This window comes from Gavia stellata, chromosome 8 (assembly GCF_030936135.1).
Source record: "Gavia stellata isolate bGavSte3 chromosome 8, bGavSte3.hap2, whole genome shotgun sequence".
Taxonomy (NCBI): domain Eukaryota; kingdom Metazoa; phylum Chordata; class Aves; order Gaviiformes; family Gaviidae; genus Gavia; species Gavia stellata.
Window position 1 is genome coordinate 8,027,378 of NC_082601.1, and position 18,419 is coordinate 8,045,796.

At 36.9% G+C, this 18,419-nt stretch overlaps 1 protein-coding gene across 2 annotated transcripts in view; it reads right to left on the reverse strand.

Annotated features, from left to right (window-relative positions):
• R3HDM1 (R3H domain containing 1) overlaps positions 1–18,419 on the reverse strand; it is a 55,103-nt gene that overhangs the window by 16,281 nt on the left and 20,403 nt on the right. The window contains exons 7-18 of one of the 2 annotated variants that reach the window (XM_059820690.1): positions 17,603–17,662; positions 17,381–17,521; positions 14,760–14,868; positions 14,568–14,663; positions 13,118–13,155; positions 12,985–13,035; positions 12,609–12,835; positions 9,605–9,859; positions 6,204–6,358; positions 4,649–4,750; positions 752–1,009; positions 141–261 (exon numbers count right to left, since the gene is read on the reverse strand). In XM_059820690.1, coding sequence (XP_059676673.1) covers positions 141–261; positions 752–1,009; positions 4,649–4,750; positions 6,204–6,358; positions 9,605–9,859; positions 12,609–12,835; positions 12,985–13,035; positions 13,118–13,155; positions 14,568–14,663; positions 14,760–14,868; positions 17,381–17,521; positions 17,603–17,662 — 1,613 coding nt within the window. The remainder of the gene's footprint in view (positions 1–140; positions 262–751; positions 1,010–4,648; positions 4,751–6,203; positions 6,359–9,604; positions 9,860–12,608; positions 12,836–12,984; positions 13,036–13,117; positions 13,156–14,567; positions 14,664–14,759; positions 14,869–17,380; positions 17,522–17,602; positions 17,663–18,419) is intronic. The other variant, XM_059820691.1, reaches the window with a different exon arrangement.

Consider the following 18,419-nt stretch of genomic DNA (forward strand, 5'->3'; position numbering starts at 1 on the left):
AGTTAGTTACACTTTGTATCCCTTATTTGAACTTCTACTTTATTTGAAAATTTACAGCAAAATAAGTTTAAAAAGCAAAACCAGGAGAAAACGCACACGAGGTGTTCTAGTGAAATGCTGAAAGAGTTGAATAAACAAACCTGTCTGCTGTCCAGGCTGTGCCAAGGGTTGGTTTTGCTGTGTGTTGTAATGGACAGAAACAGGACGGTATTGTTGACCGGAGTGTGGATACTGATTGGGGGTACAGTAACAAGCTGACATCTAAAAATGAACAAAAGTTAAAGAGGTTCACTACCTGCAAGTTTATAGGAGGCAGATATCTAAATGCAAAAAGAATCACGATAGAAGAAAGATGCAAAACTTATTAAAAGGTGCAACTAATATTAAACTGTTTAGCAATTAAGAAACACTTATACTACATAAATTCCCTCTTTAACAGCCAATTTCTTCTACTTTCACTGTAGAAGTAGGAATTCCCCATTTCCACAAAGAAACATCTGAGACACCAGAAAACTATGCAGAACATGAGTTTTACCAGCTATGGTAAATACCTGGGTGATTATTCCTCCTCAAGTAAACTGAGTCATTCATTTCACAGCACATAAGCCAAAAAAGAAGCCCAACCCCAGAATAAATGCACACAGCTGCACTTGAACAGAGAGCCCCACACCACATGAAAAGCTCATTAACAGAACAGCATGATCAGTTTTTAAACATAGCCTTTGGGAGGATGCAAACAGAGCCATGGTACCTGTGGCACAGGTTGCTGCATATATCCCTGCTGCTGGAGTACTTGCTGGTTGACAGGGTGGCTAGACGTCGAGTAGCCTGGAGCAGAAACTGGTTGGCCAGAAGGTGGTGGTGGAGCAGTTGCGATGATGTAACCAGACTGCTGCGGGGGCTGGAGGACTACGGTGGACTGGAACATAGCAGCATGGGGTTCAACTGGGTCAGCAGGTGGCTGGCGGGCAAGACTCATATGGCTAAACTGTGATCCTAGGTTGTCTTGCTGTAATAGTTAAAAAAAGGAAGAATTACCTTCACAAATGTACATTCAAGAAAAAAAAGAATAAAATAGCCAAATATCTCAGTAAGTTTTCAGATATGCATGTCTCAAATTACTGTGCATTAGCAACATCGGCCAGAGAACACCAGGAAAGAACAAGATGGAACACAGTGGTAAATTATCTTCAGGGCTGACAGCAAGAAAACATCCACATTCAGAGACTTCACTCATTTCATGGCAAATATTCGATTTCTGGATTTCATCTGCCTCTATCTACTTATTGTAAGAATTCAATTGTCAAAAATCAAGTCAGAATTTGTGTCGCTAACATTTTCTGATTGTACTCCAAAGCTTGAGTGAAAACATCTAAACCCAGTTAAAAACAGCAGAAGGCATTAGTATTGCTAAACTAATTTTTGGTTTTAAGAGCTCAATTTAATAAGGCATTAATCCTGAATAACAAGGTACATTCCTTTAACTTGATATTATACTACATGCTGCAAGAAATGTATTCTAGTGGTTACCTACTATCTGTATTTTATTAACATCTGACACTGATACCGACTGCACTGAGCACTGCAGGAGTCCCATGAAATTCGAAACTTCTATTACTGTAACCCCAAGGTCCTTTTCTTTACGAACAATTTGGCATCAAATCATCCACATCCTGGAAATCAGAAGTGATCACTAGTATTGTCATTTTTTGCTAAACAGAAAGATTTGGTTCATACTTCAAAAATGGACTCTCCAAACACAGAGGAACATGAAAAATATTTTAAGACCACCTGATATTCTCTTAGATCAACCTGAAGAAGATAGGAGTTAATCAAGAAAGTGTAAGTGCAAGCTCTGTCTTTTACTGATTAGCTAAATTCACATTTTATGATGAAATTTTATAGTTCCCAGGCTAAAGATATTCCTAATTACCACTGCAAATATGAATCTGCACCTAAAAATTTATTTAGAATACCTTTGCAGCTTAAAAAGCCCTATTTTCATGAGATCAACAATCTAACTTTGCCTTTGGCATTTCATTGTTTAATGATGTCTATTAATGCAACTATAATGCTCTTCTACATTGGATTTTACATTCTGCTTTCCATAATACCTAGTTTAGAGAGGAGATATCGATACTTAATTTAGAGCTAATATTATCTCTAAAAAAGTCCAGAGGATAAACCCAAGCAATACACATTTATTTCTGTTACACTACTAATATGAGTAAATTCTGATCTGGTCAGTTTGTCCTACAGTGATATGTATAGTACACACATGATTAACACTGAAACATGGTATTACCAGTAAACAGATAAAGCAAACTTCCCTGGTACCAACTACAGATGTGTTGCATTTTGATTATGAACCAAGATCATCAATACTTTTCACTATGTTACCTAAGTTACCACCAGCAGGAATAAATTTTTGAAACTGCCAGCACACTTAGTATTTGAACCCATTTCCTGAATGTGAAATGCTTTGAACTGATTATAAACCTGGAAGGAGTTTCATTTTCTGCTTTAACCACCACATGCCTAATGTGAATCATAGCATAGAGACACCTGAACTAGCTGCTACTAACAGCAATTTAGTCATATGCTAAACTCGCATAGGAAGCTCACGTTGGTTAATTAACCATTCTCATTTCATTACTAAGGACGTAAGTTATACTGACTGCAGTTCACATGTATTCAAACTCTAAAATAACATGAGAAACAAGATTGCTAAAAAACCCACCATCCTCCATGAAGTACAATTCTTTTTAGAACTGTATATCTGAAGTACCGGTAACAGTTACAATACAGTTTTAATTATATGCAGGCTATTGAATCCAGATGAATCTATATCTTATTATTAGAACACATTTCTGATGAATGTTGAAAATAATAACAAAATAAAAACTCCGAATATGTACTAAAATAGCTATTGTATAACACTGTGGTGGGTTAACCTTGGCTGGCTGCGGGTGCCCACCAAGCTGCTCTATCACTCTCCCATCCTTAGCAATACGGGGGGGAGAAAATAAGATTAAAAGCTCATGGGTCGAGAAAAGGACAGGGAGATCGCTCAATTAATAACAGAGTAGCATATTGAGAAATAAAAACAAAACTAAAACCAACTTCCCCAACCACCTGCTTCTTCCCAGGCTCAGCTTCACTCCCAACTCTTCTACCTCCTCCCCCAAGTGTCACAGGGAGATGGGGAATGGGCGTTGTGATTGGTTCGTAACACTTCATCTCTGCTGCTCCTTCCCCTGCTCCAGTGGGGGGTCCCACCCATGGGATACAGTCCTTAAGGAACTTCTTCAGTGTGGGTCCTTCCATTGGGCTGCAGTTCTTCATGAACTGCTCCAGCGTGGGTCCCTTCCACGGGGTGCAGTCCTTCAGGAACAGACTGCTCCAGTGCAGGTCCCCCGTGGGGTCCCAAGTCCTGCCACAGCAAACCTGCTCCAGCGTGGGCTCCTCTCTCCACGGGTCCACAGGTCCTGCCAGGAGCCTGCTCCTGCCCTCCACAGGCCACAGCTTCCTTCAGGGCATCTCTACCTGCTCTGGTGTGGGATCCTACACTGCGGGGTGGGTATCAGCTCCACCATGGTCCTGCACAGGCTGCAGGGGGAGAACCTGTTTCACAATGGTCTTTACAGGCTGCAGGGCAATCTCTGCCTGAGCACCTGGAACACCTCCTCCCTTTCTCCTTCTGACTTTGGTGTCTGCATAGTTATTTCTCACTCTGCTCCCTCACAGCTGCTGCACAGCTCTTATTTTATGCTTTCTGAAATACATTATCACAGAGACGCCACCAGCATCAATAACTGACTCAGCTTTGGGCAGTGCAGGGTCAGTCTTGGAGCTGCCTGAAATTGGCTCTGTCTGACATGGGGGCAGCTCCTGGTCTCTTCTCGCAGAAGCCACCCCTGCAGCACCCCCCCTGCTACCAAAACCTTGCCACATAAACCCAACACAAACATGTATTCATTAGTTTATCAGAGCAGTGTGGGGAGTTGGGAAGACCCAATTTCTGACCTGGCCTCTAGTTCAGATTCTGCCTTAGATAACTCTTCTCCTTCACTAGGTTTTAATTTCAATTTGTGTGGTGGTTTTTTTTATTTGTTTTGTTTTTTAAACAGAAAAGACAAAGATATTTCATTTCCAGCTTCTATTTATTAAACAAGGGATGCTAGTGAAGTGGGAGTGTTAAGAATTCTGGCAAAGAGGCTAGAAAAAGGTAACCTCAAAGAACCAGAACTGCTGTTCCCTCAAAATGTATTAGGGTTCAGCAGAAGAAAGAGCAGACAAAGAAACAAGAAAGGATGGCAAGAGGTTAATCCAGAGACATAAAAAGGTACTGACTGGCTAACAAAACAATAGTGTTGCAAAGCTGTTCCTTTACAAAGGGAAATAATCTATCTCTAGATATTGAGATATATAGATACAGCCTTAATTGTATACATTTCTTCTGAACTTGAAATAAACACGTTAAGATCTCGGGAACTATTTTCCCCCACTGGGGTAATATTTTACTGTGATTGAAAAGCTAGCCAGTCATTACACTGGTATCACACACCACTTACAAACAACCAAGCAAAGGTCAGCATCCGCTAAAGATTAACCCATGCAGAGAGGAGATGAACAGAAGATGTAATACCACAGAATATTGCTGTGTAGAGGAGACTGGCAGGAGCGGGGGTGGATAAGAGACTGCAGAGTACTGAACAGGCTGGGAAGAAGGCTGCAGAGGCCGCATAGGCTGAAGAAATAACAGGTTTATAAACATGGTTAACATCAGAGTAAGAGAAATGAAAACAAAGTCAAAGTCTTTTGTAATAGAAAAAAGCAGCTATGCTCCAGAAAAGCAACTATGCTCCATTATCAGAAAGGGAATGGATATTTCTTCTTTTAAGATCAAGACTGCATAGAATTAAAACAAAAGTAATTTTCAGTATCTCAGTCTTCCAGCAGAAATACGTTTGTTATACATTGTATTAGCTATAAATCAGAAAATTGCTTCTATTTAACATTTACTGTTTCTTTTAGAGATTTTTTTTTGACATTATAAAATGAAAACTACACATGCATTCTAAATACAAGTTGTTTCAAAGCATCTGAAGACAGAATGAATTTACTATTAACCACAGATTAAAACATATTACTTTCACTTATTCAACAATACCAAAATATTTTTTCTAGATTGTGGTTATTTGAACATCAGAGAGGTGTCACTGCTGATAATATTTTGGGCAGGTTCAACTCCAGTACCCATTGAGAAGGCAATCATAGAAGTAGGAAAGAATTTGTGAAGAAAACTGCAAATACCACATACACACTTCCGTAAACCAGCTAGGGAAAAAGAGTACAAATGAGCCTTTTTCAAAACTTACTGTCTCTACTGTGGCATACGCAGGTATCCTGAACAGAAGATATAAGCCAGGGAAAATGACCAAGGATAAAGGTTTAGATGAAGTTCTATAAATAACTTTCTGATAAAATTTGAGAACAATTTGAAAATACCACAGGAAACTATAGGCAGTAGCTTGGTGCCTGAAAGAGCTGCTGTAAAAAGAGGTAGAACCCTCCCTTCTCCTGCCCATACACACTCTGCTTTGGTTTTCTTTTTCTTCAAGCATTGAGGTCATCTTTAAGGATAAAATACATCCTGTTCTTCAGCATGCAGTTTTGTGCGTAGAGTAAGCCAAAGCGCTAGTAAAGAGACGTTCATACTCTACCAGTCCCTAAACTACCTCTTTTGTGCCATGACTACTGCTTGTGCAGTGCAGCCCAAGAATTCATCTGGCTGAAAAATAACCCTAAGAAAAGCAAACAAAAAGATTTCAGTTGGATTAACTCTTTTCCCAGGCTGCTGACTATATTACTGTTAACGCCAGGGGTAACCACACAGTGTAACTAAGGATGAAGGCAGAGCTTCTTTTCTAGAGCAATATAGGCTTGGTATGTTCTTGGTAAGATAACATTTTCAGACTAAAATATCTCCTATATTTTTAAGACAAGGCTGCCTCCCGTGTTGAGTTATTAGCAGAACTGATAGTTCTGAGGACTGTGGGGGGAAAGTCCCATTACCCATACCTGTGTAGCTATTACTTAACCTATGCTTCAGCAGAACAAACCTACTGATCCCTTATTATCAGACAGCAACATGACAGTATCAGTCATCAATACAAGCATCATGTATTTGACATGTGCACCTGTGAGAGGATGTGATTAGCTGCTGGCTGTTGCTGAGGTGGTGCGGGAAGAGGTGGCTGTTGCGGAGGTCCAGGCACTTGGGTCCTAACAGGTTGCTGAGGCATAGGAGGATTGTACACAACTGGAGTGCCATCTGGATTAAGGAATGGCTGACCTGAAACGTTGAAAAAGAACACACACAACCAAATGACAGCCAGCTGCATCATCTAAGTTTGCAGAAAATAAAGACAAATGAATTTACAGTAGGCAAAATGAATAAAACAATAAAATTTGAAAATAATTGAATTTGTACTATTTTGTATGACAGATTTACACCAAATCCCCACAACTACATTTATAATAGCAATGACTAAACAGGCCTCATTTGACATACTACATGCAGTTAAAAACCAAAACATTTAAGGTAAACAAAGATACCCCAGTCTTTACTTAGTGAACACAGATAATTATTTGCTCTATCCTGCTTGTCTTGAAAACACATTTTTAATTAAGTGGATTGAAAAGGGCAAGAGTAATAAAGGAAAACCCTACTAAAAATACTATTTTAAAGACCTTTGAAAAGGCAGTTAAATGAATCTCCTTTAATCACTTTGAAAACCAATCAGAACACAGGAGAGCTTAAAGGCAAATATTTTAAAAAACATATATGAAGCAGTAGCTGCAATGGTACTCCCATAACTGCTAATGAGATTACTGTTAAAGGACTCTCCTCCCCTATTCATAGACGAATTGGCTTTTAGCTTTCAAATGAAATAATATAGTATTATTCCCCTATTTAATAATTTGGAACTTCAATATTACAGCAGTGGACTAATGAATCAGAATTGAAAAATAAACTACTTAAAAGTACGTTGTAAACAAACAGTGATTTATTTTGGTGCCTGCGTTGGGGAAAAAAAAACAAAAAAAAATCAAAAGAACAACAGATAAGCTAGCAAGGGCCTGTGTCTAGCTGCTTAATGACACGTGTCTTGCATTGGCTTATTTTGATGCTTAAGGTCCAAATACTGATGTAGATTTTTCTCTCCTCCGATATAAATATTTTCTTGTCTGAGATTCTTTCCAGAAAGGTATAAACTGAGACTAAAGCCTTTGCACCCTAGCCAGGGTCCTGTCAAAGGAGGATAACGCTCCTTCAGACTTCTTCATCCCATCATATTTAAATGCAAATGGACAACATAAAAGTATAAAAGTTACTGAAGAGTTTCCTGTAGTGGCTGAACAAGAACTGTCTTTTCCTAATTACTGTCTTCAACTACTGAGAAGAATGACTCTCTTGACCTAAGGTCACAAGATCCTCTGTCAGAAATGTTGAGAAACTAATCTATGTTTTTTGAACTCTGACTATCATTTGGAACAATAAAGCCAGATAAACAATTACAGAATATGATGATTCTAGTATATTGCAAGTCGAAAGTTTATCTGAACCTAGATGTTCCTCGTTCTGGAAGCATAGTTTATATTCTGTAAGACACATTAACATAATCCTCTGCTATGAAAGACTATTAATTACTGGTTTAAAAACATGAAAAAAATGGATAAAACGTAGGAAGAATCACAATTTGAAAATCAAGCTAATTTTAATGAATACTAAACAGTCAATTCTACAGTTCTGCTGCCTTTTCTGAGGGAGTTGCAAGTACAAGATGCTTTCAGATGAAAAACTTTAACAATCGCATTTGTTTCTCTGCCCTTCCCTGTTGCTATGTGGAAGTCCCATCAATGTAACAGGGAAAATGACCAACAGTACAGGAGGAAGAAAGTGAAACTCATCACATGCAAAATGTTGACAAGCACATAACTGAAATGAAGATGACTCAAACCCTGCTATTTTTTTAAGTGAAAACGCTGTATCATGTATTACATGAAATCACTGTCAAGCTAATGGTATCGTTTCAGTGCCTGTAATATCAGTTTTGCTGTACAGTAACCCTAAAGATTTTAGAACAGTCATGCTATAAACTCATAGTATGAAAAATGACAGCCAACATTCTTCTTATTTAATGTAGAGTACAAAGTACTCCAGTGTATACAAACACTAAACCCACTTATTTTTCTAGCAAAACTTGTTCCCTAATCATCATATTTGTCTTCAGATGGTCAACACACATAATGGAAAATTCACGTAGAAGATGTACAACTATCACATTAGAACTAGACAAACTAAGTCAATAGTGCTATTGTCCAGAACTGAGATCTAAGATGGCAAATACATCCTCCTCCAAATCCAATAGCTATCGATGAAAATTAGATGCTACAGCTAGTCATTTGTAACCAATTTTTTAGCAGGGTTGGCTTAAACTATTTGTTTATACAGTAAGGCATTTAAGAGAAACCTTAGGCAGCATATCAATATGCAGAATCATTAATAAAAAACATTATCAAATTTTGCATACAACAGCAATTGATTTATAGTAACAAAAAAGAGAACTGTATCTATTTAAATGTTAAACCTTTTAGTTATAAAAGAGAAATAATTTAATAACTGATCATTTTAACAACCCCAATGAGAAAAATTTAGTTCAAAACGTCACATGCAGTTATATTCAGACATAATAAAGTCCATCTACAGGATGATGGGAAATATATCCTGAAATATTTCCTTTTCCACAAGGAAAACAAATCATAAAATTAAAACATAATCATTTTCCAAAGATTACGATGTATTGCATAAAAGGTAAATAAAAATTTTCCAGATTTCTTAACTTCTACAGTAAAGTAAAAGTTTGCCCAGAGAATGCTAACTAGTCCTTTAATCCAGACAAGTAGTTACACATCTCCTTGCATCTACATTATGAAGTATCAATTTCCTACTACTTACTAAAAATATCAGTATTGGCCAATTACACCAACATTGATTTCATCCTGTTTTAAACTGACAAACAGAAGTTTAGAAATAGCATGTAATCTCATGCTTATTTCTTTCCCTTGTATTAAGTCAGCGTCATGAGTAGAGAGAGACAAGAATATGTTGCGACAAAGAAAGAAATGAAGGATGATAAATTCTTTAAAGTCAATATGAGTACTTCTTCAGGCTCTCTCCCCTCATTGAAACTGTTTTATAGTAGCACTGAGAGACTTTTCCCTCTCCTAAAAAAAGCCGAAATAATTAAAGTTACTCTGTGTTCTGGATAATAAATCATAGGATTTTCGTATTTTGTGCAATTAAAATTTTACATATAAGTTAAAACTCTACTAGAGAAAATCAAGTTTACTTATTCCTTTGATCCTAGAATCATGCTTTCTTTTTAAATTAAGTGCACTGAACAAACACAACCACAGAAAAAAAAAATAAAGAGAAAAAGAAAGGACAATACTGACATTCAGTCTTATGCAAACACTCGTGCATTTTTCTCCAAGTTCTCAATTGTAACAAAAACATCCACAAGCGTGTACCAACCTGTTTGAGGGTTGATCAGAATACTGCCAGGCGGTATGCCTGCCGCTTCCAAGGGAAGCAAAAAGAAGCTAGTGCTAGTAGGTGCCACTTGCCCGCTTATGCCACCATCAAAGGAAAGAGAGTTACTAGTGCTGACAGTTGGATAGACGGCAGGCGTGCCATGAGAAGGCTGGCTTAGAGCTGGCACTGGAAGAGGCTGCTGGGTGTGAGAAAGAGAACCCGTGGATGACCCTACACTACTAGAAGACTCTGAACCTAGGAAAGGAGTAATGAGAAATTGTTTTTACCTAGAGACAGAAACATCATGCTCACTTAAAATATACACTTGTAAATGCTTACCCTTAAAGCCCAGCGTTTAAGTACATTATTAAACAGTGGCTTTTTCAATGAACTCCCCCTTCATCTCCCCTGGAATACCATTACAAGATTCCTTCTGTGAACCAAGGGTCAATTCAGCACTGCTTTGCACTGTAAAGTGAGGCTTTCATATCCAGCTCTGATTTTCTGGACAGAAAAACACATGCCTGTACATATGCACATGTGCTAACGTTCAATTCATCCACAATCCATGTAGGTGATTGTTCACTTATTCCAAAATGATGCACGCACGTGTATCAATTGGATACACCGAAGTTACGAACACACAGCCTACACTATTGCATATGTGCAGGCCACGGGGTAATGCAGATGCAGTGGGCCCAATGTCCCTTCAGCTACACTAGCTAAACTCATGTGCTCTGTAGACATAGCCTGCATGCAAGCAATGACCATTTTCTTTTTACTACTAGATGTCAGAGATCTTCTGACTCACCTGCTGGACAAATTGCAGAATACTAAAAACGCCAAAACTATTTTTTTCCTCCTTTGACAATTTTCAGACCGAAATCAAGAATACAGCTGGAAGAAATTATGGTAATACACTAGCTTTAGCCTAGTTTTATGCAACAATTCAAAGTTCAAAAGGAGTAAGAAATAGCTGATTGAAAGCAATAATAATTTTACAGATATGAATGACTATAAACATTGCAAGGCAGTGGAGAACCAGACCCTGAGCTTTCTGAAAGCCAATGCATGCAGCTAAAAGCAATATTCCAAAAGTCCAATATGGAGAGGTCTGTAAAACTGCACTGGTCCTAGATCACTAGTTATACAGTTTATCATACTTTTTATTAAACCTTTGCTATGATACTTGCAGTACTTGGAGAGACAATATAGTTGTTTAAATTTAAGAACTCTTCATTAGCAGCCTCTATACAATCTAGAAGAGAAAGCAAGACTCAAAAAGGGCTGTGACAAAATTTATCTACTGTTTGAAGTTACTTCGCAGTCCCTTCATAAAAATTTCTCATTGTAACCCTTTTACTTGTGTGTATGAAAAGACAGCATAGCTTGAAGCATTTGCTGATGCTATTAACCTTTTTTCTATTGCTAGATGAAGTGAAATACAAAGCTATTAATTGTAAACTGGGCACAACAGCATATCCCAGCTCTGTAAAACAATCTTCACCTGAGCAGAGTTACTTTGATTGCATTTGTTTACGAGTGTATCCACTTCTAGATTATGTAGAGAAATAAGGCTGAAGCCATCATAATTAAAGCCAATTACATCTTTCATCAAAATGAACAAAACCAATCTCAACACATGCAAAATCACCACAACCTGTAACTGCAGTGAAGCAACAACCATCATGATAGGCATTCTGAACTTTGAATGTTAACTCTCAGAATGCCAAAATAAAGTTTCCAGTGAAATTTTAAGAATCTGTTTATGTTCTTGCAATTTAGAAAACAAAGATTTCTAAGAAGGTATTTTATATATACACTATTGCCAGGTTGTAGTTTCTTTTCAAGCTATGCCAAGTAGTATTACTACATTGCTAAATGAAATAACTCAATATGATGGCACAATTTTACAGCATATGCGGAAGTACCTTGGAATGTATTTTTTTATACAAGTATACAATGGACAAACAGAATTCGTAACTCTCTTACTGCATTAAGATATAGAAGCATGGTGATATACCTATAAGGTAGTGGTGGTTTAAGGGAAAGCAAAAAATTTAAACTGATCCTCTTAGAAACGAGTTTTATAAATAACAAAGCCAAGCATAATGCAGGCAAGCAATAATATTCTGCTTTTTTACAGTTCTACTTCAAATTCTGAAGTAGTGCATTCGTAACCCACCCATGTATTATAACCCTCAAAATTCTCCACAACCAAGATTATCTATTGGATCAAATTACATTGGCATTTGGAATAGAAATATTTAATAAATTTCATTTTTGACCCACAGAAGATTTATATCCATATTTTCTGAGATTTTGTTTTGACATTAATTACAAGTTAACACACCTTTGAAACCCAGAATGACAAAAAAATGAGTATTTCCGCCCCACCATTTCTGAATCTTAAACAGTACACTTTGCTCCACTGATCTGATTTTTCAGCAATCTAAAAATTAAGTAAACTTTTTAGCCATATTCATTTAAATTTAACAATGGCACTGAAAGATAACATAATAAATATAACTAACAATTCATAGGCTTTAATGCTGTTTTTTCCTAGCTAGTAGGATAGCAGCACACAATTTCCTAAGACTGCACAATGCAGCTTTGCCACAATGAAACTAGAGTTGAACTCTAAATTTTTATTTTGTAAAAAGTACTTATGTTGGTAAATGTTTTCAAATCCTTTGTATGAGACGAAATGCATTTAGCTTAAAGGCATCTATAATGCACTTTAAAAATCTACTTCCAAAGTCAGAAGTCTTCATTTAATTTGTTACCTGAATTCTAGCTCTCCAAGGCAGTTACACACTATAGGGCTAGGTCTGTAGTCATTCTATGTATGCAGCACCCACTGTATCCAGAGGGAGTTGTATGCATGGAGCACCCACGAGACTGAGGCCTCTACATATGTACACATCTGCAATACGCATCAAGTATCAAACCATCAGGTACTTCACTGCTATGTAACTATGTATTTGTACAGATTTTATTATACCTGTCTTAGACAGCCTGCCTGTGCTTTTGCTGCTTCCAGAGCTATCTCCTCTTGTCAGAACTGATATCCCACTGAAGCTGCTGGCTTTCGTTACAGCTGGCTTCAGATTGCGGATGGAGCTATCAGAGTCGGTGCTGCTCCAGGGACGGGGTTCACAATACTTCAGCTCATTCTCAGTACTGCTCTGATGGCTGTTGGCTGATCTCCCTGATGTTTCCTTATTGATTCTGTAAGTTATAAACTAAACTTTTAGCACAAGCATCAATTGCAAAATAAGGGAAAAAAAAGGAGAAAAAAAAAAAGAAAGAAAAGAAAAAATGAAATGCATGCAGAATACTTCGGGATTTTATTGTTTTTTAAAGAAAGCATCAAATACCTAAGTATCTGTCGTCTTTGTTGTGTACTATTAGTTTCTTCCTCCTGGATTCTGTTGACATTTTAATAAGATAGCTTAATATTTATTAAGAAAATAGGAAAATGAAACAGAATTAAACTGCAAATTTTCTTACCTTTTATCAGTGAAATAATTCTCTTGGGAACACAGGGACTGAGGGGCAAAGAAGTGTAGAAATTAATATGAATGGCATCTAGAAACCCTACTACAGCGCAGTAACAAAACATGCTGCAATTTGGAGTCTTTTGTATTATACATGTACTTTTACAGCATCCTCTTTCCAGTAAGCTGCCTGAAAACTTCGGTGGATAATTTCCATGTTATGGAAAAAAAAAGACAATTTAAAAAGGCCCATCTGCAGAAAACAAAAGTTAGCATTAGAATAGTTACAATGCTGACCGTTTTGTTTATATCAGTTATTTTTCTGAAGTTACAATTCTTCCATTGGACCTTCGCTGCCTTATGTAACTTCCAGCTGATGCGTGACTTCACACGTCTGTTAACACCACCTGAATTGCCTTGTCTTCTGCTTGAATTTGTGAAGTAGATGATGACACTGGCTACTGCAATAATTGTACTGAATTCTATTGGTACAAGTGCACATATGCTAAAAAGCAGACAGAATATACAATCAAAAAGGCTATTATTAACTTCAATTATGTTGTCCTTGACTGTGACCTCTAACATTTGGTACAAAACCTCTAAGGGTACAATACATGGTAAATGAGTACGCAAAAGGAAAAGATAATTTTATATCCAAAAGTCCATTCTTTTTGTTGGTAAGGTGAACAAAAAAAAGGCTTTTAGAAAATATTTAGATATAGCAAATTGGCCTCTCAGAGCTCATTACTCTTTCTTCAGAACAAGAATCTCGTTTTGGATGTGTAAGAGCTACAGATAAACGTCAGAAAAAGTGGATTATTAGAAGTAACGCGTATTTTTGAAGACATATTTGTTGTTTCACTCAATATAATTAAATATAATTACTACTTGTGATTGAATTATAGTTTACAATTTTGTCCTGCTAGGTAACTTCAAGTTACCTAGTCAAGAGAGACTAGACTTCTAGATTTCTGACTGAAATTTCACATATGGTCATTCAAATCTTTTTACTGTGACCAGTCATAAGATGTGTTTGATATAGACACAAGTGAGAAACCCCAACATTTTTGTTTTGGTTTTGTGAGTTTTTTGGTTTTGGTTTTTTTAATAATTATTGCTCTGAGCAACAACTGAAATTATTGCAGTACCAAAACTCTATAACTTAAATTTCAGTAACGGGCAAAATAATGCATTGAAATAGGTAACGTTAGATAACGCACCAAAATAATTCTTGAAAGTTGCTTGAGTTTCATACAGTAGTGATTATAGAAAACAGAAGATTCCCCAGTAACTTCAATATCATTTAAAACTGACTCAGGCCACACTAACGATTCCTATCTGCTCAGACTCCTTCAGAAACAGAAAATTTCCTGTAAAGAAGTATCTTTTAACAAAAACCACATGTGCATGTATGTGTGTGAAGTATTCATACAAAACACCATAAGATTTTCTTTGATACATACATCTTGTGCAAATATTCTTTCTCTAGCTCTCTGATACTCCTCTTCACGTTCTTCTATGGATTTACTTCTTCTGTCATCTTTTAATCGTATTCTCATCTAAATTAAGTGATACAGTGTCAACTTCTACAGGAAAATAGTATAAATACACACTCAAATACAGCAAGTGGAAGGAAATAATCCATACGTATTTACCTGGTTGTCATCTTTGTCTAAACTAGAGTTATCTCTTTTAAGGATGTACCGCTTCTGGAAATCATCACTCTTCTCATCCTTTATATGCTCACAAAACTTTTGGTCAGGTCTATGAAAAGTCATTAAAAAGAAAAGATTCACAGTTTTGTAAACATATACTGTATACAGTGGAACAAACTGAAATATACTCAATATATTCTAATATTCTTAATATTATAACTGAAGTGATAAGATTTTGATTGTCCAGGCAATGGAAAACTGCAAGATGATGTGTACCCCTGACAAGTCCTGTTCCTGAGGCATAACAAACCTGCTTTAAAATCTCTTCCTCCTTCAAAGCTTTTGCTTCAATTTCCAATTAAGGTGGCAAGCAAACCACATGCCCTTGGGGAATGAGAAGTGCTCTTGAATCCAGACTGGTGCCATGCAATGGATATTGGGCATGCATGGAAGTGAAGATAGGTGCTTTCTGCTAGAGCTGTAATACCTCAGAATTCATTTCAAGGGAAAAACAGAAGACAAAAAGATAGAGGAGAAAGCATTGAAACTTACAAACTTCTAAAACAAAATTAAGTAAAAATAAGAGAAGAACAGTGCAGGCAAGCAAGAGCTTCCCAAGATCACAGTGAGAGGATGAAGCAACAGATTATATATATTGTTTTGCTATTTTATCTACTTTGCGAAAGAAAATGAGCTATTTTGCAAACTCTTGTTATTAAAAATAGATACCAAGTACCTAGACAATAAAACTACTACTATAAGAGAAATTGTCAGGCAATCAGGAAAAATTTGCCTAATAAAAAGACAAAACATATGTATAGTCTTCTCTGTTGCTGCTTTTTTATTCATTACCCACGACATCTGTATAGAGCCAGGAGATCTTTTTCTATAAAACAGCCAAGCCTCACTATTAGTTACTGGATGCCCAAACATAATTAGCAGGCATTTCAGAGAACCTTTAGACTGTCTTACCTCTTTCTTTTAAAGGTCCCTGAATTTACTGCCCTGCAATCACCAACTTCCCACTCCACTGAGACGTCCCAGTATGCACTGGGTTGTTGATGTCAGTAACATCACTGATCAGCGATGGAGCCGGGAATCTGCCTATGAGGAAAAGGTAAGTTTGGTTTTATTCAACATGGAGCAGATCTCCATCCAAGGTTTTCTTTCTAAATTCTTATTTTATATCCAAAGCGATTTAAAATAAGAATACTGAAAACATTAAGAATCTTAATGTCTGCAGGTTAGATGAAATGCCTGCTAATTAGTAACTACACCTACAGGGGGCTTCCAGAGGCCATAAGCTATTTAAATACGGTCTAGGAAAAAAATGCATAAGAATGAAGAAATCATCTTTTGATAGTTCTTATTCCACACTTGAAGTGCTAGACTGAAACTTCAGTCTAGAAATGCTGGTAGATACAAAGGCAACAGATTTGAAATGTATGGTCAATTTAGATAGAGAATGTATAGCCAAAGCAAAAACACATACATGAATACATAAGTTGTTTAACAAATATTTAGGCTTTATATATTTTTCTAGAAACTTCTGAGGAGGAAACTGTTTACTTAAGTGAAATTTCAGTGTGGTATATTATTCAGTTCTACTGACTCTAAAATTAGGATGGATAATTAGATTTTTTTTCTCCCAAAGCTATGGAGAGTGTACACAGAGACTGGGATTAGGATGCAGGAGCTGTAAACTCCTATTTTCATGTTCAAATCATAGAGTAATTAAAAAACCCAACAAAAAATTGCATCAGGCAAATTCTTGAAGTTAAAACTAGTAACTAGGTGGCATAAATATACCAATACATTAGGCCTTTGTCTTTCTGAGAGAGAATGAGGAGACAGAGCAAGTGCAGAGGACAGAGAGAACAGCTGGGTCCTTTGAATGCAAACGTCAACTACCCATGGGTTTTGGAGTTGCTGTGGCCCCAACACTATTTTTTTGTAATATGGATTTGCCTAGTGGTTTCTCCAAGAACTCCCCAGCCCTCACAGTAAAGTAGCATGCCATGACATGTTAACCTGGTTGACACTTCCACTGATGAGATGTCTGTCTTCCCTGCTATGTTTATTTTGTAAGGTCATGTGAGATCTGTAAGCAACATCATTCCAACAAAAGACTTCAATGCCTGAATTTTCGCAGTAGATTTTTACAGTACAAAAGCCGAAGTTATGCAAGTCTTGTCCCCTCCCTTCACCAAATCAGAAATCACCCTGTTCTAAGTTAAGGGCTGGTTCTGCTTTCCAAAAGAAACAAAGAACATACTTTGTACACTTTACTGGTGTAAATCTTTGAACAGATAAATAGTTGATACAAACTCATATTTCATGGAAACAAAGTTACCAATGCAGCTCTGTGAGAAAAGCAACAAAAATTCTTAATTTACAGATAATGTCCTTTTTTCCCTAAAAAAGTTTAAAACATGAAACAGATCACATTATTACAAAGCACTGGAACATGAACAGTAAAGATCTTGCAACTACTTCTTCTTGCTGCATGGTTCCCAATGAGCAGATAGACCCCTGCTGCTACAGATACAGCATGATTGCATTATACACCCCAGGTGTTAAATCTATGCACCTACAAGTTTTTTCAAGACTTTTACACTTACATTCTTGTATTGCTAGTTTTATTTACTATGACTGACTTCCCACTCTGGTCCACGTTGTGCTCTAATCCAAAGTAAGCAGCTACCCTGTGCAACAGCATTCTATGGTAAGATGTCATTGGGGGAAACTTTTTTCTTGGAACTCTGGAAGAAAGGAATAGTAGCTTTATTTAATAAACAGGAACACTCTTGAATTCTTTTTTCTTATAAGAGTACAGTACTTACTCATTATTACCAATGAAATCTAAAATTTCCTGTTCTAATTTCAGCAGCATCATTCTGTCCCTGAAAATAAAAACACAGCAACTCACATATGAGACACTCCAATAACTGCAACTGTATTCATCTTAAGAATACACAGATAAGATCTGTGATCAAGGGATGATGGCAGACTGTAAATAGGACCAGCAGGTATCAAATGCAGTATTTTTAGGACAAAGTATTCATTTTTCACTAAGCTATATTGTATTGAACCTGCCTAGTGAAACATGCTGTTCTCATTTCAGAAATCAGAATACAAAGACCCTCCACATAATCTCTGCCCAGTAGGCTCACCAGAAAGTACAGTCATTGAGAAGACAGTCTCAAGAAGAAGGAAAAGCAGTGACTATGTTGTTTCTTGTTGGCTAGCATGGGTAGTAAGATTTGCAGAGGGCTGAATTGGCCCTTGGATTGTCAAGTACATCATGGGATCACAGAGACACAGAATGACAGGGTACTGATAGCAGGAGGCAGTACTACAACATACCAACAACCAAGTGGTTAAAATCTGCACACATTGCAATGAGATATTAAAAGAAGAAAAAGCTGAAAGTCTTAAAAATGCTTATGCCAGCTCCCATAAATCATCAACATGTAATGCAATTAACTGTCCCACAGTTTGTAATTTGTGCACATCAGATAACTAAGCTTCCCAGTTATTGCGCATGTAAATCCACAGCAGACCTCCACCTACAACTTCTTATTTTGATCGGGATGCTTTATGACTTCAAACAGTACAACGTAAGAGTCTAGCAGATGTCTGTGCTTTCTTATTTTACTT